Source organism: Macaca nemestrina, chromosome 1 (genome assembly GCF_043159975.1).
Source record: "Macaca nemestrina isolate mMacNem1 chromosome 1, mMacNem.hap1, whole genome shotgun sequence".
In the NCBI taxonomy this organism is placed as follows: domain Eukaryota; kingdom Metazoa; phylum Chordata; class Mammalia; order Primates; family Cercopithecidae; genus Macaca; species Macaca nemestrina.
Genome location: NC_092125.1, coordinates 232748399 through 232769940, shown reverse-complemented (window position 1 = coordinate 232769940; position 21542 = coordinate 232748399). Strand labels below are relative to the sequence as shown.

Sequence of the window (21542 nt, the reverse complement as noted above, 5' to 3'; positions counted from 1 at the left end):
CCGAGCGCACGGGGCCAGCCTGCCGGTCGTGGCGGCCTCCCGCAGGGACTCCGGTCCTCCGCCTTCCGCCAGCACAGGACGGGCTCTGGGCCACCGGACTTAAGGAATTCGGGGGAGCGGCTCTGCGGGTACCCGAGGCCCCCGCGCCTGCAGCCCCGAGGGGCGCCCAGGAGGCCCCGCCCCGCCCTCCCCCCTGCGGCCGCCGCAGTCAAGGGCGACACCTTGTGGTCGGAGCGGGCAGGTCCTGGCTCCACGACCGCCGAAGGCCCCGCGCACTTTCTAGAAGGAGCGCGTTTCACCCTGACTGTAAACACGTTCGCAAATGCTGGGACCGAAGCCCATCGCCCTGGATGCTGAGCCACGGCTGTCGCTGGCCCCGCTAAGCCCCGTCACCGCACGGCCAGGCCGGCCAGCTCCACGCGCCCGCCTCCCCCGCCGGGGCCCGCAGCCCCAGGAGCGCACGCGCAGCCGCGTCGGCAGCGAGTCTGTTCCTAAGTGACCACATCTAACAGAATGAAAAACGGGTTTACTGAAACAGCTCCAAAGACAACACGGAAGAGAAGCTACAAACCCAGCGCACCAGCGGCCCATCCACGCCGGCCCCAGCGGCGCGAGGCCGGGGCAGGCCTGAGTCTCGGGTCTCCTCCAAAGCCCAGTCACACATTTTGGTTTTCGCTTCCCCTTTCAGGCTTTTAAACGCTCAACCCAGGAGCCTGGTGGGTCCGCGGTGCCGGGCAGTGTGTCCAGCCTGCCCAGGTCACGCTCTGGCGCGCGGTGCCCCCGCTGGCGCCTTGGGTCTGGGCGCCCGGGCCTCACTCCTGCGCGATGCTCCTCAGCACGTACTTGACCGTGTAGGCAAAGGCTGCAAACCCAACTATAACAAACAAGTTCGCCAGGGCGCCGCCCAGGAGTCCGTGGTGCCGGTTGGCCTGCTGGAGCCCCGCGAGGTTCGGGACGGCCCCCGGCGCATGCCCGTTGAGAAGCTGAATCCCATTCTGTGCGAGGTGCGTCTCCCCGTCTGGAACCACGTCTGGCAAGGGAAGAGTCTGGGGTTTGCTACTGAGTTCGTCTTGTGCTTTCTGTTTTTGTTTAATTTCCTAAGAGAGAAACAGCGAGAAATGCAGCTGGTCTCCAACCAGCGCCTCAGGACCAGCACTCCGGTCCTCAGGAGCTCACAGTCCACCACCAAGAACCCAGCCCTAGGCCGTGTCACATCCCGACCCCATCTCACAGGTGGGGGCCCGAGCGTGGCTGGCCTCACCGGCCCTGTGCCTCTTGGCCCCTGCACTCAGGCAGACCAGAGTAAGGCTGAGCCACAGGGGCCAAGACCAGGGAGCACTCCAGTCCCACACGGCAGCTGCTGTGCCTCCCAGCCATCCCCCGACCACCCGGGTGGCCGCTCAGGCCCACGAGTGGAAAAGGCCCAGCTCCCCGCCCACCAGCACAGCTGTCCACAGGCCACCCCCCAGGGCCCAGGCCTTCTGCCTCCCCCGCCTCGGGGCTCCTGGGGGAGAGGAGCCATACCCTGAGGAGGTCTGCAGCTTCAGGACCCAGATTTTACTCTTTGGAAAGAGGTGAAACTGAAGTGTTTTAACACAGGGGAAGGCGAAACCCATTTCCGACTTTCTCTTTCTTACCTCCACAACTTCAGGAAATAATTCACAAAAGACTTTATCTTTCAAATTGAACGCTAAACTCTGCGCTGCCAGTTGTCTTTTCTAGGAAGGAAGAGAATGGAATCAGCCAGAAAACTAATTTCAATTCTTTCAAAATTATAAAAGCAGATGATTTCAAAGTCAAAGGTTGCAGTCTTCATGCTGCAGAAAGCACTTAATAAGCACACTCGGCCGGGCGCGGTGGCTCCAGCCTGTAATCCCAGCACTTTGGGAGGCCGAGACGGGCGGATCACGAGGTCAGGAGATCGAGACCATCCTGGCGAACACGGTGAAACCCCGTCTCTACTAAAAAATACAAAAAACTAGCCGGGCGAGGTGGCGGGCGCCTGTACTCCCAGCTACTCGGGAGGCTGAGGCAGGAGAATGGCGTGAACCCGGGAGGCGGAGCTTGCAGTGAGCTGAGATCCGGCCACTGCACTCCAGCCTGGGCGACAGAGCGAGACTCCGTCTCAAAAAAAAAAAAAAAAAAAAAAAAAAAAAAAAAAAATAAGCACACTCTTCACAGCAAACTCAGTCTTATAAAGGCTTCTTAATCTTCTCATCAATTAATGATATCACACTCGATTCCTATTAAAAATAGAAAACTAAACACCAGCTAACAAAAGCACTGTGCTCCCGGCTGAAAAGGCCCCCGCCGTCTGTGCGACTGGCACTGCCTCGGCCCACCCCAAGATCCCGAGGAGGAGCCACTGGCGGGTGTGGATGAGGCTGGAGGTGAAGAAAAGCAAGACCGAGAGACAGCGGGGAACACGAGGCCACAAAGCGGAGCAGTCTCCACCACGGTGCCTGGGACAAGGGGTGCCTGGGACAAGGTGGGAACTCCACCCAGCCCCGCCTGCTGAGAAGAAAGGCAGCTGCAACTCAGGAACAGAACACAGCCCCAGACACAAGGCTGATGGCCCACAAGGGAGAGGCGCTCGAAAGCTCACCGTGAAGTCCGACGTCTCTATACTGCCCAGGGTGGGGCCCTTCTCCACCATGAAGCTCAGGAGCCCCGTCAGGATGGTGGAGACAGACCAGGCTGGGTTCCACGTGTCCGGGTGGAAATCCGTGATAGAAAGACACAGCCTGTGAAACAGGGGCCCTGTCAGTGCACACTCCCCACTGCGGCCAGAAAGCTTCCACGGCACCCTCCAGGCACCTTACCTGGTGTTGCACTTAAATCTTCCATTAGGAGTTATCATATAAATACTAGGAGGTTTGAAAGGAAATTCTCTGGGAAAAATTAGTTTTCCATGATAATAGCCACCTACATGGAAACAAAACAAAGAGCCTTGTCGTCCTCCACAGCAGGGGCTCCTGGAGACCTTGTCCCCATCCCCACACCACCGCACCCCCCAGCTCAGCTCCTGAGTCCTCACTGCCCTTCCGTGCTGAGCCGGCTCCCAGACTCAGTCCCCCACTGACCTTACTCTCCAGTGCCACTCCTGTCATGACCCACCCACCGTCATGACCACCCAGACCCAATGCCCCTCCCCACCCATCCTACCCGTACCCACATGACTGGACCCAGACCCCCCACTTCCCCCGGGAGCTCAAGACCCCCACAGCTACCGCACACCTCTCCCCCTGGAGCGTCCACACACCCACACCAAGAGCAGAGGGTCGGGAGAGGCAGGCAGGCCTCCTTGCAACACCCTCAGCACATCAGGAGCTCCAGGCCCAGCTGAGGCCGCCCCTCCCAGGACTCAGGTCCAGACCCAGCGACTCTCCAGCATTGTTCGCTTCCCCGACCAACCGCACCCAAAGGCCAGCAAAACCCACCTCAAACACACCACTCTCCACCACACCCCCCTCCAAGTTCTGCCAAATGCCCCCGCCCTGACCTGAACCCCTGGATTCGGGCCTCATCCATGGCTGTTCCCACGTCCTCCCCTCCCAAGCTCTCGAATCCACCCGACCAGGCTTTCTCCCTGGCCTACCAAACCTGACCTGAAGGTCGACCTCAGGGTCACCCACACGTACCCACTGGTGGTGTGTTTTTTTTTTTGTTTTTTTTTTTTTGAGACAGAGTCTCGCTCTGTCACCCAGGCTGGGGTGCAGGGGCGTAACCTCTGCCTCCCGGGTTCAAGCGATTATCCTGCCTCAGCCGCCTGAGTAGCTGGAACTTGAGTAGCTGGAACTACAGGCGCCTGCCACCACACCTGGCTAATTTTTTTTAAATTTTAGTAGAAATGGGGTTTTACCGTGTTAGCCAGGATGGTCTCTATCTCCTGACCTCATGATCCGCCCGCCTCGACCTCCCAAAGTGCTGGGATTACAAGCGTGAGCCATCTCGCCCGGCCCTCCCACTGGTTTCTGACCACCCAACGGCATAGCCTTATCAGGGGCCACTCCTGGCTCTGCCTCTCCAAAGCCCCAACCTGGTCTAGCTCCTCCCTCCCCACCCCCTCTTCCCACTCCAGCCAGCCCCTCTTCACCCACCCAAGCACAGGGCGCTCTCCCCTTAGTCCTGGCATCTTCCTGGAGTCGCCCCAGTTTCACGGCCTCCCATCAGAAGTCCTGGAATGGCTGCTCAGCCACTGCCCCCACGGTGCACCCACAGGCCCCCTGCACACTCCAGGCCACTACACTGACCGTCCACAGCACAGCGCCCAGACGCCCCCATCCAGGACAGAATTCTGGCCACTTCCACCAAATGGCAACTTGGAAACTCCATCCTCCTGGTACCACACCCACGCAATGAGCAAATCCTGTTGGCTCCACCTTCAAATCAATCTAGATCCGCACACCCTGCATGGCCTCCCCCGGCCCTGCTCCCGGACCCTCCACAAGCTGCCTTGTGGCAGCCCCGCCCCAGCCCGAGGCCCACACCCTGGCTGCCCAGGCTGCACCTGGAGTTGGTTGGAAATTCAGAGCTTGGGGCCAACCCCAACCAGAGCACAAGTGCATGAGCCAGGACTCCCCGGCCACACCTGCAAGCGTGTGCGCATGTCTATGCGTGTGCATGCCGTCAGGACGCGCGTGCGTGCATGTGTGTTGCATGTGCGTGTGTGTGCATGCCATCAGGACACATGCATGTATGTCTATGTGTGTGCATGTGCACTGGCCTCTGTCCTCCCTCTGGGCTCCCTGTGCACAATCCTGCCCCAATGCGAGTTCCCAAATCGTCGCGGGCTCTTCTACTCCAGAGCCAGCCTGTGTAGGATGCAGCACCCCTGCCCCTAGGGCGCTTCACGTCTTGCAGGGAACTCTCATCGTTTTAGGCCACCTCGGGATCCACTCTGAATCTAGGCTGGACTTTATCTGACCAGAAGCGGGGCTGTCACCCAGGACAATTTTCAGTTCACATCCCCCTTCCTCGAGCTGACCCACGCAGACGCCCATGCTACGCACTGTACCCTGGTGACCCCCCCGTGTCCCCACAGGCCCCACGCCCCACATGGACTGTGCAGCCACAAAGCAAGAGTCCCCCACAGTCACAGTGTGGCCACACGGCAGCCATACCACAGAGACCCCCCCAGTCACAGCGTGACCACACCGCAGATTCCACTTTATTCTTTTTTTTTTTGAGACGGAGTCTCGCTGAGTCGCCCAGGCTGGGGTGCAGTGGCCAGATCTCAGCTCACTGCAAGCTCCGCCTCCCAGGTTCACGCCATTCTCCTGTCTCAGCCTCCCGTGTAGCTGGGACTACAGGCGCCGCCACCGCCCCCGGCTAAGTTTTGTATTTTTAGTAGGGATGGGGTTTCATCGTGTTAGTCAGGATGGTCTCGATCTCCTGACCTCGTGATCCGCCCATCTCGGCCTCCCAAAGTGCTGGGATTACAGGCGTGAGCCACCGCGCCCGGCCCACTTTATTATTTTTTTTTTTTTTTTTTTTTTTTTTGAGACAGAGTCTGGCTCTGCCGCCCAGGCTGGAGTGCAATGGCCGGATCTCAGCTCACTGCAAGCTCCGCCTCCCGGGTTCACGCCATTCTCCTGCCTCAGCCTCCCGAGTAGCTGGGAGTACAGGCGCCCGCCACCTCGCCCGGCTAATTTTTTTTGTATTTTAGTAGAGACGGGGTTTCACCGTGTTAGCCAGGATGGTCTCGATCTCCTGACCTCGTGATCCGCCCGTCTCGGCCTCCCAAAGTGCTGGGATTACAGGCGTGAGCCACCGCGCCCGGCCCACTTCTTTTTTTTTTTGAGACGGAGTCTGGCTCTGCCGCCCAGGCTGGAGTGCAATGGCCGGATCTCAGCTCACTGCAAGCTCCGCCCCCCGGGTTCACGCCATTCTCCTGCCTCAGCCTCCCGAGTAGCTGGGAGTACAGGCGCCCGCCACCTCGCCCGGCTAATTTTTTTTGTATTTTAGTAGAGACGGGGTTTCACCGTGTTAGCCAGGATGGTCTTGATCTCCTGAACTCGTGATCCGCCCGTCTCGGCCTCCCAAACTGCTGGGATTACAGGCTTGAGCCACCGCGCCCGGCCTACCACTTTATTCTTTAGAAAAATTGTTTTAACTGTTCCAGGTCCTTTGCCTTTTCATATAAATTTTAGAATAAGCCTGTGTAGTACAGAAACTGAGATTTTGTAAGGACTGTGTGAAATCTACAGATTAACTCAAGGGGAATTATTTAACAACATTTGCAGGAAGCCAGCTCTGAACTGTCAGAGTGGGCATGCCTGGGCAGAACAGCCACGGAGCCCAGTGCACGGAGGGGACACAGCTAACGCACGCCAGGCCAGAATGACATGGACCTGGCACAGAAGCCACCAAGAAGGCAGGAAGAGGGGTCAGAAATCCCCAAGTCAGGAAGCCATCGTCAGCAGCATCAGATACCAGAGGCCAAGAAACTGAGGACTGAGAACAGCCCCTTGGCAAGTGGCAGTTCAGAGGGGTTCCCTGGAGACTGAAGGAGAGCAGAGGGCAGGGCTGCAAACAGCAGAAGGCATCCCCCAGCGAGGGGGAGGGCCGCAGGGATGGGAGCAGCAGTGCCACAGAGGGGAAAAGGGAGGGGCAGTAGGAACACACCTGCCTCTGAAGTGAGGCTTTCCTGAGACCCAGGACCAGCACAGAGCCACACAACAGAAGGGATGGGAAGGGACCAGGATAAGTGCACAAGCGACAGGGTTGGGGCCGGCAACGGCCCCACCACACGCAGGGGCTGCCCCCTCTTCTCCCAACTGTGTCCAGCCCTGTCGGGGGAGCAGCTTATCTCCACCAGCAACTGACCTGGCTGGTGATGCTGAGGGAGGCGGGGTGTAGATACAGAACTAATATTCATCATTTATTTCAAAAAAACTAAAATCACAAAACAAAAGTAAAGCTGGCATAATTTTGCTTGTCAAAGACCACCACTCATTTTGTTTTTGTTTTTTTTTGAGACAGAGTTTCGATCTTGTCACCCAGGCTGGAGTGCAGTGGCGCGATCTCGGCTCACTGCAAGCTCTGCCTCCTGGGTTCAAGCGATTCTCCTGCCTCAGCCTCCCGAGTAGCTGGGACTACAGGCGCCCGCCACCTCGCCCGGCTAATTTTTTGTATTTTTTTAGTAGAGACGAGGTTTCACCATATTAGCCAAGACAGTCTCAATCTCCTGATGAGTTCTGCTCTTGTCACCCAGGCTGGACTGCAACAGCATGACCTCGGCTCACTGCAACCTCTGCCTCCAGGGTTCAAGTGATTCTCCTGCCTCAGCCTCCCGAGTAGCTGGGACTACAGGCATGAGCCACCATGCCCGGCTAATTTTGTATTTTTAGTAGAGATGGAGTTTCTCCATGTTGGTCAGGCTGGTATCGAACTCCTGACCTCAGGTGATCCGCCCGGTTCAGCCTCCCAAAGTGCTGGAATTACAGGCGTGAGCCACTGCGCCCAGCAGTGGTTGATTCTTCAAATCAGCTGAAGGCACACAGACTCATCGTAACAAGTAACACGCCCTGGACACTGCTCCCGGGCCTTATCTCGCCATGGCCTGCTGGCATCCCCAGCGCTGTCACGGTCCATGGCGCTAGGATCAAGTGCCTGCCCTACAGATGGGCTCCTGCCCTCCGGCTGCCCTGGTTGCAGATGAACCCAGAACTGGGATTCCTGGGCCAAAGGAGAGTCCACGGGTGTGGCTGTGAGAACTCGGCCAAAGTGCCTTCAGGAGAGCCTTTTTCTTTTTTTTTTTTGAGACGGAGTCTGGCTCTGTCGCCCGGGCTGGAGTGCACTGGCTGGATCTCACTCACTGCAAGCTCCGCCTCCCGGGTTCCCGCCATTCTCCTGCCTCAGCCTCCCGAATAGCTGGGACTACAGGCGCCGCCACCTCGCCCGGCTAGTTTTTTGTATTTTTAGTAGAGACGGGGTTTCACCGTGGTAGCCAGGATGGTCTCGATCTCCTGACCTCGTGATCCGCCGTCTCGGCCTCCCAAAGTGCTGGGATTACAGGCGTGAGCCACCGCGCCCGGCCAGGAGAGCCTTTTTCATTCTTACCCACCCACAACCCTCCCGACAGTCCAAAGCAGGGGTTTGCAAACCACCTTCTAGCAGCAGCACTTTCCTCTAGTGAAATCTCACCCAAAGCCTCCACACACAGGCAAACAGAGCCTGCTGCTCCAGCCACCTGAAGCCGGGGACCTGCGGCTGGACAGCCAACTGCTGACCTGGCCCTGCTGTGCCTTGCACTTGCCGGTGGGACAGTATCCATGGGCACGCTGACTCCTGACCTGGCCCAGACCAAGGCTGGCGCCCGCCTCCACCAAAGGCCCCAGAAACTTGCTGACAGCTCCAGCATCTACTCTGTAAATGACACCCAGGACTCTAGGTGGTGTCTGCTGACCTAGAGGGGTCAGGCTGCTGGATCGGCCTTGGTAGCTAATGAAGGACTGAGGTGCTGGGCAGGTCCTGCAGCCTCCCAAAGCCCCAGATGCCACCACACAGGGGTACTTCCGCTTAGCTCAGAGACCGTCCTGGGGATCGCGAGACCCTGGGGGCGCCCAGCACAGAGGGCATATTGAATACATATGTCTCTCCTTTGATGATATGCACCAGGTCTTAAGAAACAGTAGAACAGGCCAGCTTCAGTGTTTACCCCAGTCTGGTTTTCTCGGCTGTGGCCCTATGGTGTCAGAGGCTGGTGAACACAGACGCTACAGGCGGCCCCGTGGGCTGAGACACATCAGCAGAGCAAACACTTCCAGCGCATGAAAAAGCAGACAAGGATGAGTTCCAACTAAGCCAATTCAACTAGCGCACATCCAAAGTAGAAAGGCTGCTGTTTGCAAATAAAAGATGTTGAACAGGCAAGGTTGATCCAGAATATAAAAACGGCCTGGTGTTCTTCTACCTAAGTACAGAATCCTTACCTTCGTAAGGGGTCATCTCTGGGCCTCGGACGACATAGTGCCTAAGGGAGAGAAGAAAATTACTTGGGATTTGGGGACAGCAAATTCTCCAAAACCTGAAGCATTCCAAGCCTGGGGTTTATAGGACCCAGTCAAAATTACATTCACATTCAGGCAGTGAACAGATGCAGGTAAAATGTCACACAGCCACACAGCTTCAAAGTTCCCAGTCTCTTCTACTGTGGGTGCTTTCAGTCTCTTTGTAACAGGATCTTAAAGACTATACTTTATATGTTTATCATAAAATACCTTTGTTTCTACAATATAGTTAATCCTAATTATTAATAACTGAAATCTTAAATAAATTTTAATTTCACAGTACGTTACTAAGATGTACTTGAAGACGGTAATCCCAGCACTTTGGAAGGGCATGGTGGGAAGATCACTTGAGCCCAGGAGTTTGACACCAGCCTAGGCAACACAGCAAGACCTCACCTTTATTTAAAAAAAAAACAGCCAGGCGTGGTAGTGCATGCCTGTGGTCGCGGCTACTCATGAGGCTGAGGTGGGAGGATGCCTGAGCCAGGAGTTTCAGGCTGCAGTGAGCTATGGCTGCTGCCACATCCCATCTGCACAACAGAGTGAGACCCTATCTCCAAGGAAAAAACGATGTACTTTAAAATGTATATTTTTTTTTTTTTTTTTTTTTTTTTGAGACGGAGTCTCGCTCTGTCGCCCAGGCTGGAGTGCAGTGGCCGGATCTCAGCTCACTGCAAGCTCCGCCTCCCGGGTTCACGCCATTCTCCTGCCTCAGCCTCCCGAGTAGCTGGGACTACAGGCACTGCCAACGCCCAGCTAGTTTTTTTGTATTTTTTAGTAGAGACGGGGTTTCACCATGTTAGCCAGGATGGTCTCGATCTCCTGACCTCGTGATCCGCCCGTCTTGGCCTCCCAAAGTGCTGGGATTACAGGCTTGAGCCACCGCGCCCGGCTAAAATGTATATTCTGAAATGTATTTATACATAATGTGTTTTCTGGTATCACACACACAGGCTAAACAGAACACAGCCAGTGATGTGGGGCCGGCTCTGTGCCCCAGCCGTTTTTCATGCTCCTGGAAAAACCATGAGTGACTTAAGCAGCTGTCCTGGAGAAGGAACAGGAACTGCCGTGATTGTCCCCAAAACCACAGTCCCCACACGGAGCTCACCCTCAGACCAGGGGCAGCAGCAAACCGACTAACCCCTCCTCCACACAAATAAACAAGGCTTCTGCTTCACGGAAAGAGGTGTCTGGGCTTTACAGATTCCCAAACCAAACAGAAGCACACAGAGATGGAAAGTAAAGCCAGCTAGAAATGCCAGAAACCAGACACGGCTGCAACTGCCAACACCAGCCAACACCAGCCAGCATCTTTCCCCTTGCTCTCCCCCAGGACATGTGTGACATCAGTTTAAAACTAACGGGCCCAGGCTTAGTGGCTCACATCTGTAATCCCAGCGCTCCGGGAGGCCGAGGTGGGTGGATCACCTGAAGTCAGGAGTTCGAGACTAGCCTGGTCAACATGGCGAAACTCCGTCTCTACTAAAAATACAAAAATTAGGCTGGGCGCGGTGGCTCACACCTGCAATCCCAGCACTTTGGGAGGCCGAGGCAGGTGGACTGCCTGAGGTCAGGAGTTCGAGACCAGCCTGGGCAATACGGTGAAACTCCATCTCTACTAAAAATACAAAAATTAGCTGGTCATGGTGGCGCACACCTGTAATCCCAGCTCGGGAGGCTGAGGCAGGAGAATTGCTCGAATCTGGAAGACGGAGGTTGCAGTGAGCCGAGATGGCGCCGCTGCACTCCAGCCTGAGGGACAAAAATACTCAAAAGAAAATACTAATGGGATGATGTGATGCGTGCTATCTGCCAGCTGATATGTTTTCTTCAAAAAATGCCATTATCATGTGTCAGTGGCCCAGGAACCCAGTGACTCCGAGCTCAGCACACGATGCACCCAGGAGTGTGGCCTTAAGTTGTTCCTGTACCCAATTCCTGTGCCCAAGCTGCGAACACTGGGAAGAAATAAAGAAGTCGCTCTCTTCCTGAGACAGAGCCCAGCAGCCTTGGGGCGGCCGAGACAAGATGGGATCCATGTGGCCCACAGCGCACCCCACAGGCCTTTCCTGGGAAAGCACGCTTCTCTCAGGGAGGGGAGAGACCTGTGGAGGCCCTGCCAGGGGCTCCCGCAGCACAGGCCTGACACTGACATTGTCCTCCCGGGTCAGGTGCCACCACCTGACAACCGGGGCTTACTGCCTCAACAGTACACGCAACGTGGTCTACGCTGAGCCCCTGCTCTCCTGGAAGTCCGGTATTTTGGTATTTTGGCAGGTGCCAGGCAGAGGATGCCTAGGACCAGCCCCATAAAGTTCCTGGGCCTTCCCCTAAAACGTTTCGGTTTCCAATGAGCTTCTCTGGTCAACATTCCACACGCGCCGTCCAAACCCAAGCCTGCTGCTGGGAATGGAGCACAGAGACTTTGCCCCACGTGCCTCTTCCACTGCTGTTTTCTCTCCATAATTTGTGTGTGTGCGTGCGTGTGTGCGTGCACACGCGCGCGCGTGTGTGTGTGTGTGTGGCGGAGTCTCGCTCTCTCCAGGCTGGAGTACACTGGCGCGATCTCAGCTTATCGCAACCTCCACCTCCCGGGTTCAAGCAATTCTCCTGCCTCAGCCTCCCAAGTAGCAAGTAGCTGAGATGACAGGCACACGTCACCATGCCCAGCTAATTTTTGTATTTTTAGTAGAGAACGGGTTCCACCATGTTGGCCAGGCTGGTCTCGATCTCCTGACCTCGTGATCCACCGGCCTCGACCTCCCACAGTGCTGGGATTACAGGCTGAGCCCCCGCGTCCAGCCTCTCTCCGTAATATTAATGGTGAGTATTTCTTTGTGACTCATCCAACCTGCACAGGGTCTTGGGGATGCCTGACCCACAGACTTGTGGGAAACGATTCCCCACACGATGAAGGCGTCCTCGCAACCGTGGTAGCGGCAGCTACCGTGGAACTTGTCCCTCGCACCTGCCAGCAATGTCCTGGGGGGCCACATCTGATTTTCAGCACTGGGGGCAGAGAGCACTCTGGTGGCCAAGGGGCTCTGCCTCACCCTGGGTATCCTCCACCTGCCTGGGCTGGGCCTCCTCTGTGAGCCAGGGAAGGTGGACCCCTGACCAAGCAGAAACACACTTCCTTTCAACTCACTGAAGTATCTTTTCTCTGGAATTTAAAAAATTAGGCCAGGCATGGTGGCTCATGCCTGTAATCCAGCACCTTAGGAGGCTGAGGCAGGCAGATCACCTGGGATAAGGAGTTTGAGACCAGCCTGACCAATGTGGTGAAACCGCATCTCTACTAAGACAGGAGAATTGCTTGAACCTGGGAGGCAGAGATCACAGTAAGCTGAGATCATGCCATTGCACTCCAGCCTGGGCAACAGAGCAAGACTGTGTCTCAAAAAAATAAATAAGGCTGGGCCGGGCGCGGTGGCTCAAGCCTGTAATCCCAGCACTTTGGGAGGCCGAGACGGGCGGATCACGAGGTCAGGAGATCGAGACCATCCTGGCTACCACGGTGAAACCCCGTCTCTACTAAAAAATACAAAAAAACTAGCCGGGCGAGGTGGTGGGCACCTGTAGTCCCAGCTACTCGGGAGGCTGAGGCAGGAGAATGGCGTAAACCTGGGAGGCGGAGCTTGCAGTGAGCTGAGATCCGGCCACTGCACCCCAGCCTGGGCGGCAGAGCAAGACTCCGTCTCAAAAAAAAATAAATAAATAAATAAATAAATAAGGCTGGACGCAGTGGCTCACGCCTATAATCCCAGAACTTTGGGAGGTCGAGGCGGGCGGATCACGAGGTCAGGAGATTAAGACCATCCTGGCTAACACAGTGAAACCCCATCTCTACTAAAAATACAAAAACAAAAAACTAGCCGGGCATGGTGGCGGGCACCTGTAGTCCCAGCTACTCATGAGACTCAGGCCAGAGAATGGCGTGAACCCAGGAGGCAGAGCTTGCAGTGAGCCGAGATCGCACCACTGCACTCCAGCCTGGGCGATAGTGGTAGACTCTGTCTCAAAAAAATAAATAATTAAAAAATAAATAAATAACTTTTTTTTTTTCTTGAGACGGAATCTCGCTCTGTCCCCCAGGCTGGAGTGCAGTGGTATGATCTCGGCTCACTGCAAGCTCCGCCTCCCAGGTTCATGCCATTCTCCCGCCTCAGCCTCCCAAGCAGCTGGGACTACAGGCACCCGCCAACACGCCAGACTAATTTTTTGTACTTTTAATAGAGACGGGATCTCACCATGTTAGCCAGGATGGTCTCAATCTCCTGACCTCGTGATCCGCCCGCTTCGGCCTCCCAAAGTGCTGGGACTACAGGTGTGAGCCACCACGCCCGGCCATGACTTTTTTTTTTTAAAGATCAAAATATAAAACATCCTCATATTTTCCTTCCTTTTTTTTTTTTCTTTTTTTTTGAGACAGAGTTTCACTCTTGTTGCCCAGGCTGGAGTGCAGTGGCGTGATCTCGGCTCACTGCAACCTCTGCCTCCCAGGTTCAAGAGATTCTCCCATCTCAGTCTCCCGAGTAGCTGGGATTACAGGCGCATGCCATCATGCCCAGCTAATTTTTGTATTTTTGGTAGAGACGGGGTTTCACCATGTTGACCAGGCTGGTCTCAAACTCCTGACCTCAGGTGATCTGCCCGCCTCAGCCTCCCAAAGTGCTGGGATTACAGGCGTGAGCCACCATGCCCGGGCTCTCTCACGCTTTATTTCTTACCAAATTACTAGCAGACCTGTCATGGCGGTGTTTCTACAGAGCGGTATGCACTCTCACACTCTATGCTTCAAAGGGGGAGAGTCACCATGAGGTGAACGGTTATGAGGCACAAGTCCTCTCGTTGTCAGCCTGAGGGTCGGGGCACCTGGCCCAAGCCAGTGCCAGGGACAGGAGTATCGGATCCTAGTCCAAGCCAAAACAGGCTGATTCCCGTATCCAGAAGCAAAGACCAGAGTCTAGAAAGGCAGTTTCTCCTCTAAGTGCCTGGAGCACACATCAGCAGCAGCTGTGAGCCCTGCATACCTGGACCCCTCCCCCAAGGACCCCACACCAGAGATTCTCTCCAGCCCCAGCCTGAGGCAACCTGGACCCCTCCCCCAAGGACCCCACACCAGAGATTCTCTCCAGCCCCAGACTGAATCAAGCAGGGTTCTGTGACATCCCCCAGCATGTGTCCATTGGGAAAAGACCGGAGAGTGTCCACCGGCCTCTGGGCACCCACTCACCCCTGGGGAGGGTGCAGGAGCACCTTGCCAATGCCATGACTGGGGCACCAGGCTCACCCAGCCAGGCCAGCAGAGGCCTGCGTGGCAGCGAGAGTCAGTGCAAGGTGATCGGTGGCGCAGCCTTACCACTCCAGAATGTTCGAGGGGAGGGGCTCGGCACAGATGTAGGGCACTGGGTCTTTCTTAATGCGAAGGTAGTCCTGCTTCAGCCTCTGGGTTGCTGTGGTTGGAGCCCTCTTATTGCTGGTGCTGCTCATCTGTTAAAAACAATGTCTACACTGACAAAGAAAAGTGGTGCTGGCCACAGCTCTCCCCCCAACGCGGCTCCACTCCCGTTTCTGCAGCCCACCACTCATTCAGGGCCCAGCTGTAAGGTACACACCTCAGCCCAGTCACCGAGAGTCACAGCTCACAGGTCACCCTGACTTGCCACCCGCCCAGATACCCAGAGGCCCTGCGGCTTCTCTTTTCCCATCTGTCCCGCCACCGCCTTCATTGACACAACGTACAGCTCAAGTACAAAGATGAGGAGAAACCCAAAGCCGGGCTCCCGTCCTCAAAGAACTCACACAGGGATACACTTACAGGGCCTGAGGTGGTGCTAAGGCCACAGCCTCAGACCAGCTCCTGAGGGCAGCTACTCGCACCTTCCAACTCTGAGCTCACTGACGGAGAATCCACACCATGGAAACGGGCAGGCACCACCGCCAGCCCCTCCACTGCACCCAGAAGCTGCCCACCCTTTACCACTGGCCACAAGCAAAAGGAGCCGCAGAATGGGGAAGCCTCTGCGGCTGGAGTGACGAAGACGCTGGAGACTCCGAGGCACTCGCTGGGCAGAGGAGCAGCTGTCTTCCTGGTAGAAGGGGCCACAGGTGAACAGGCCACACCTGAGAAAGTCCAGTGTGCAGGGGCCCAAGCACAGTGAGGGCACGGATAAGACTGGCCAGGGAGCCGGGCGCGGTGGCTCATGCCTGTAATCCCAGCACTTTGGGAGGCCGAGGCGGGCGGATCACAAGGTCAGGAGATGGAGACCACGGTGAAACCCCGTCTCTACTAAAAATACAAAAAATTAGCCGGGCGCGGTTGTGGGCGCCTGTAGTCCCAGCTACTCGGGAGGCTGAGGCAGGAGAATGGCGTGAACCCGGGAGGCGGAGCTTGCAGTGAGCCGAGATCGCGCCACTGCACTCCAGCCTGGGCGACAGAGCGAGACTCCGTCTCAAAAAAAAAAAAAAAAAAAGACTGGACAGGGAGGCAGAGCCAGGGCATAAGGGTTTCTTATTTTTTGTGAGACAAGGTCTTGCTCTGTCGCCCAGGCTGGAGTCACTGCAGCCTTGACCGCCTTGGCTCAAGCAATCCTACCACCCCAGCCTCCTGAGTAGCTGAGACTACAGACGCGTGCCACCACGCCTAGCTAATTTTTTATTTTTTGTAGAGATGGGATCTCACTGTGTTGTCCAAGCTGGTCTCAAACTCCTGGCCTCAAGTGATTCTCACGCCTCAGCCTCCCGAAGTGCTAGAATTACAGGCATGAGCCACTGCAACCTGGGCCCCACAGGGGTTTTGAGTCCAAGCCTTAAGGCAGATCGTATCTTCTGTTAGGAAGGTCACTCTGGTGGCTCCAGGTGGGACATTTAAGACAGCACTGCAGGCCGGGTGCGGTGGCTCAAGCCTGTAATCCCAGCACTTTGGGAGGCCGAGACGGGCGGATCACGAGGTCAGGAGATCGAGACCATCCTGGCTACCACGGTGAAACCCCTCTCTACTAAAAAATACAAAAAAAGTAGCCGGGTGAGGTGGCGGGCGCCTGTAGTCCCAGCTACTCGGGAGGCTGAGGCAGGAGAATGGCGTAAACCCGGGGGGCGGAGCTTGCAGTGAGCTGAGATCCGGCCACTGCACTCCAGCCTGGGCGACACAGCGAGACTCCGTCTCAAAAAAAAAAAAAAAAAGACAGCACTGCAGGGCCGAGCACGGAGCGTGAGGCACCATCACGCAAGAGAAGAGACTGGATCAGGGACCCCAAGGCCCCTCAGCCATGCCTGAGGCTGGGGAGAGGGGTGGTGATAAAAACAGGACTCCCCGATGCATCAGACTAGCTCCAACTCAAACCTCTTTTATTTATATTTATTTTTTTTAAGACAGAATCTTCACTGTTCACTGCCCAGGCTGGAGTGCAGTGGCGTGATCTCCGCTCACTGCAACCTCTGCCTCCCAGGTTCAAGCGATTCTCCTGCCTCAGTCACCCAAGCAGCTGGGATTACAGGCACTTGCCACCACACTAGGCAATTTTTTTTTGTATTTTTAGTAGAGACGGAATTTCACCATGTTGGTCAGGCTGGTCTCGAACTCCTGACCTCAGGTAATCTGCCCACCTCAGCCTCCCAAAGTGCTGGGATTACAGGCGTGAGCCCCCCGTGCCCAGCCATGGCCACACGCTTTAATAAGGTCCCTGGACATCAGTGGTGATCAATAATGGCCAGTGACCAGTGATCTTCATCCTGACCTCCCAGTTTCCGCACAAACCTGAAGCCGACTCCATCAGCTTCCCTACTGATATGCTTTGGCTGTGTCCCCATCCAATCTGATCTTGAATTGTATTCCCGTAATCTCCCATGTCGAGGGAGGGACCTGGTGGGAATTTATCTTGAACTGTAATCCCCATAATCTCCCATGTTGAGGGAGGGACCTGGTGGGAGGTGATTGGATCGTGGAAGTGGTTTGCCCCAAGCCGTTCTCAGGAGAGCTGACGGTTTACAAGGCAGTGTTCGCTGCTCTTGCCCGCTGCCATTTAAAACATGCCTCTTTCCCTTCCGCCATGGTTGTAAGTTTCCTGAGGCCTCCCTGGCCGTGCGGAACTGTGAGTCCATTAAACCCCTTTTCTTTATAAATTACTTTAATTTATTTATTTTTTTATTTTTTGAGACAGAGTCTTGCTCTGTCGCCCAGGCTGGAGTGCAGTGGCCGGATCTCGGCTCACTGCAAGCTCCGCCTCCCGGGTTCCACGCCAGTCTCCTGCCTCAGCCTCCCGAGTAGCTGGGACTACAGGCACCCGCCACCTCGCCCGGCTAGTTTTTTGTATTTTTTAGTAGAGACGGGTTTCAACCGTGTTAGCCAGGATGGTCTCGATCTCCTGACCTCGTGATCCGCCCGTCTCGGCCCTCCCAAAGTGCTGGGATTACAGGCTTGAGCCACCGCACCCGGCCTTCCTTTATAAATTACTGAGTCTCGGGTACATCTTTATAGCAGCATGAGAACCAACTCACACACCTGCAGACAGCCACACACTCTACCGCCCTTCAGTCTCCGCCTGCAAGAGATCTCCAGACTTGGACTCTCTGACTGGTTTATTCCTTCTCAGAGAATCATCACCAGTGCCTGTTCAGTGTCTGTTCCCAAACTGAGGATGGCGATGGCCAGGGCTTGGCTGCTCACCCCACACACCCAGGGCCTGGAGTGCAGAGCTCAGCCAGGGCACCCACAGCGTGCTCCCAAATGTGTAGCCGAGGCACCACCCCCGACCCTGCATCTTGTTCTGGGGTCCCTGACTCTTGCAATCCTTGTTCACCACATCCTTCCCACTCCCATTGTCCTCTCTAATGCAGAATGGTGTCACTTCTTCCATCAGCACCACAGCAGCCTCCCAACTCCCTCCATGAGTCCAGAAGGTCTGAGCTTCTAGGTCTCTTCCCATCTCAAGGCCCTCTTGTACCCCTAGTCCTCCCATCTCAAGGCCCTCTTGTACCCCTAAGTCCACACACTGTTCTGATCACCCACTCCCCCAACCACCCTTCAGGATGCTCCACAGTCAAGCAAAGAAAAATCAACACCTCCTCCTGCCTGACAGCCCCTTGACAGAGCGGCCCCAGTCAGCCCTCCCCGTTTCCAACTCCCAGGACCCAGCACAGCCCGGGCCCCACTCCAAACCCCTGACCGACACACTCCTTCTCACAGCTGCTTCCCAGCCTAGACTCTACTGGAAACTCACCCTAGCCCTTCCGGGCCACCGCCTTCAGAGGCCTCCCTGATTTCCCTGCCAAATGCCTCCCACTCTGTCATACATCACTGGCCTCCATGTGACCCCACACACCACGCAGGGCCCTTTCGGGCCCCAGCAGAGGCAAGGGCGGGCTCCTCTGCCTAAGGAGTGCCTCCCCAGGAGGGCCCTCACCAGGAACGGGGTTCTAGTCCTGCCCGGGAAGGAAGTGCTCCACACAGTGGCATCCCCCAGCTCCTGGCTCAAGAAGCCAATGGGCCAGGGATCTCCCCTCAGGCCAACACCTGGTGATGGACACAGCGATGACCCAAGCAGCACTCTACACAAGCCGTCCTTTCAAACGCTCACACCTGAAGCTAACACTCTGTCATATACAAAATAATTCACTGGACAATTCAAGTACAGGTGTGTCTGGGCTTAGCTAAGTGGCCAGGCTGCGGGTTTAACGAAAGGTCATGGACAGCCACGCAAAAATAAAATAGATTCCATCAAGTCAGTCACAAGCAAGCTTCCTCCCATACTTGCTTGGAGAGGCTTTTAAAATCATGTTCACGATTCAACTGCTGTTTCCCCAGACACCCTTCCTGAGCTTCACACAGAACAGCGTTCTCACGTCCCCCAAGGCACCAGGGGCGACTTCCCCCAATTCATCTCATCCCAATATGACAGCAGGAAGGACAAGGAAAATAAAAATCCACAAAGGGGCTGGGGCATGGTAGCTCACACCTGTAATCCCAGCACTTTGGGAGGCCGAGGTGGGCGGATCACCTGAGGTCGGGAGTTCGAGACCAGCCTGACCAACATGGTAAAACCCTGTCTCTACTAAAAATACAAATTAGTCAGGTGTGCTGGCAAATGCCTATAATCCCAGGTACTCGGGTGGCTGAGACAGGAGTATCGCTTGAATCCAGGAGGTGGAGGTTGTGGTGAGCTGAGATCACGCCATTGCACTCCAGCCCGGGCAACAAGAGCGAAACTCCATCTCAAAAAAAAAAAAAAAAAATCAGCCAGGTGTGGTGGTGGGCACCTGTAATCCCAGCTACTCTGGAGGCTGAGGTGGGAGAATTACTTGAACTCCGGAGCCGGACACTGCAGTGAACTGAGATCATGCCACTGCATCTAGCCAGGGAAACAGAGACCCTGTTCCAAAAAAAAAAAAAAAATCCACAAAGGAAGCAAACTGTGAGAACAGAGTTTGAAGCATATGTGCCTCGGTTTTCCCTTCAAACATCCCCACAAGACAAAGGGACACCAAGCACATCATCCTGCTGAGAGAAAGAGTTGGCGATTTTAAACAAAAAGGTACAGAAAAAAAACGTTTACACGGAAACTGCATAAAAGCAGCGTGAATCACTGAGGGCAGCTGTGCCCAGGCGCTGAGACAGTGCTGCCCAGCATCTCTCACCCATCCCTCTTTGTCTGGACAGCTCTTTCCTGCTTAGGGATGTGGCAGGAAACCTTGGCCTGACCCATCTGCCCAGGCGCGTGCACGGCCCAGGTCCAGGACTGCCACGGAAGTCTCTGCCTTCTCCACCAGACTGCTCCGAAGGCTGGATGGAAGCCCGGGCCGATGGAGGTGGGACACTCACCTGTAACGCACACATGCACCTGCCTGGCTCACCTGCCTGTCACTCACACATGTACCTGCCTAGAGCGGAGCTGCTAAGGAGGTCAGCGGTGCCAGGACGAGCAGATGACGGACTGTGAGTTCCGGGCACCCAGACCCAACCACGCCCTAGGCTCAGGTGCTGGACTTTTGGATTAAGCGAGATACTCACTTCTTCGGAAGCCAGATTACACCGTCTGTTTCCCCTGGGGCAGGACGCGGGGCCACCGACCTGCCCCAGCCAAGCCTGCTGTACGCTCCTCGCTGCCCTCCCACCGGGCTGAGGCCCGACCTTTCAGCCGCTTCCTATCTGGGTCTGGCAAGAGGGTGGCAACCGGACTTGAGTTAAATACACACGCACTAAGTGGCAAGCATTGAAAAGGAGGCCAGGAGGTGACACCTGGCCAGGGGCTGACACCTGGCCAGGGACTGAGAGGGTGCAGGAATTGGGCAGGTGTGGACGGCGAGGCCCGGCGCAGCTCTGGGACTTGTTCCGGGCTCGTGTCTTACTCCCGCCGGCCGGCGGTGGTGCAAGACCTCCGGTCTCCCACTGTCACCGCCCGGGTTTCCCAGAAACGCTGGCCCCGAGCAACCGTCCCGGGCACGCTCGTTTCTCTCGTGCCTCTCGGGGCAGTGCGGGGTCTAACAGTTCAGGGCGAGGCGGCGGCGGGCTCAACGGCAGCCCTCCCCCGACACAGACTCCCGGGATCCATTGACCAAACCAGGATCGAGGCTGCCCGTCCTGGGCAGCCGCAAGTGTCCCAACGGACGAGAGACCCCGCCTAGTGGTCAAGTCCCCGACCTGACCCTGACCCGGAGCTCCGGGAGCCCGCCGTAACCGACCTCGGGTTCCGCGCAGGCTCGGGCCAGGGCCCCGCGGGCGGCGGGCGCGAACGGAGAAGGGTCGCGCAGGGTCCCCCGCAGCCCCGGGGCCGCCGCTGTGGCCGGCTCCGGCGGGGCGGTCGAGCGGGCCCGAGGACCCGGCGCAGGCCTGCGAGCGCGCTCACCTCTCCCTGTCGCTGCGCGTGGGGCCGCCGCCGCGCTCAGGCTCGCCGTGGTCGAGGCCGGAGCAGGGTGCGGAAAAGCGGGGCCCGCGCCCGAAACAGCCACACCGCGTCGGGACTGGGCCCACCGAACCCGTCGCAGGGCCGCCGCCGCCTCAACCTCCAAGATGGCCGCTCGCGGGGCGGAACCAGCCTAGTTTCTGCTTCCGGTGCGGGTTCCCTGGGGGGGCGGGGGGCGCCGCTCTAGGCAGCCTGGAGGACCGCGCCCACGACTCTCTGTCGCCCCCGGCGCCGGGCGGGGAGGGGCGGGGCGGTCGGCGCGTGCGCACTGGCGGGCGGCTGCGGGCACCGTTAGTGGGGCGCGAAAGCCCGGACCCCGAAGCCGCGCGCTTACGTCCCCACGTGCCACGGCCCAGGGCGGCAGGCCCGGCTGAGGGCGACCCCGGTGGAGAAAGGGACCCCGACCCTCCCGCCTTGTCCTCCGCTCCCCACACCCTGCCCGGCCCTTAGGGGAGGCCGCGGCGCGGCCCCGGCGTGGAGCGTCCCGGCGCCTGGAGGCCTGGCTCGTTCAGGGACCCGAGAGTGACACGCGTGGATCGCTTTGCAACCCACGTCCGCACCCCAGCACCCCTCTCCTGCGGGAGCGTTCCCAGCCCCGGACGCCCCCGCCCCAGCACCCTCCCCC

The 21542-nt window shown here is 57.0% G+C and overlaps 1 protein-coding gene across 4 annotated transcripts; it reads right to left on the bottom strand.

Annotated features, from left to right (window-relative positions):
* Positions 1–506: 506 nt before the first annotated feature.
* On the bottom strand, positions 507–21048 carry LOC105498307 (ubiquitin conjugating enzyme E2 J2). Of its 4 annotated transcripts, none has more exons than XM_011770330.2 (7): positions 20861–21048; positions 14380–14510; positions 8937–8977; positions 2823–2925; positions 2606–2744; positions 1638–1718; positions 507–1097 (listed from the first exon to the last, which is right to left on the bottom strand). In XM_011770330.2, the coding sequence occupies exons 2-7, from the start codon at positions 14508–14510 to the stop codon at positions 813–815; spliced, it is 780 nt and encodes a 259-aa protein (XP_011768632.1). In that variant the 5' UTR covers positions 20861–21048; the 3' UTR covers positions 507–812. The 4 variants fall into 4 exon arrangements, with proteins under 4 accessions (XP_011768632.1, XP_011768634.1, XP_011768633.1 ...); XM_011770332.3 differs by lacking the exon at positions 20861–21048 and adding an exon at positions 20697–20849; XM_011770331.3 differs by lacking the exon at positions 20861–21048 and adding an exon at positions 20026–20674.
* Positions 21049–21542: the final 494 nt, after the last annotated feature.

Bases quoted from the DNA above. Each gene is read 5' to 3' on its own strand.
- LOC105498307 (XM_011770330.2), bottom strand. From the start codon at position 14,510: ATGAGCAGCACCAGCAATAAGAGGGCTCCAACCACAGCAACCCAGAGG. The intron at 8,978-14,379 runs GTAAGGCTGCGC...TCTCTCCCTTAG, and splicing joins CCCTCGAACATTCTGGAGTG to GCACTATGTCGTCCGAGGCC. The intron at 2,745-2,822 runs GTAAGGTGCCTG...CCTGTTTCACAG, and splicing joins AGATTTAAGTGCAACACCAG to GCTGTGTCTTTCTATCACGG.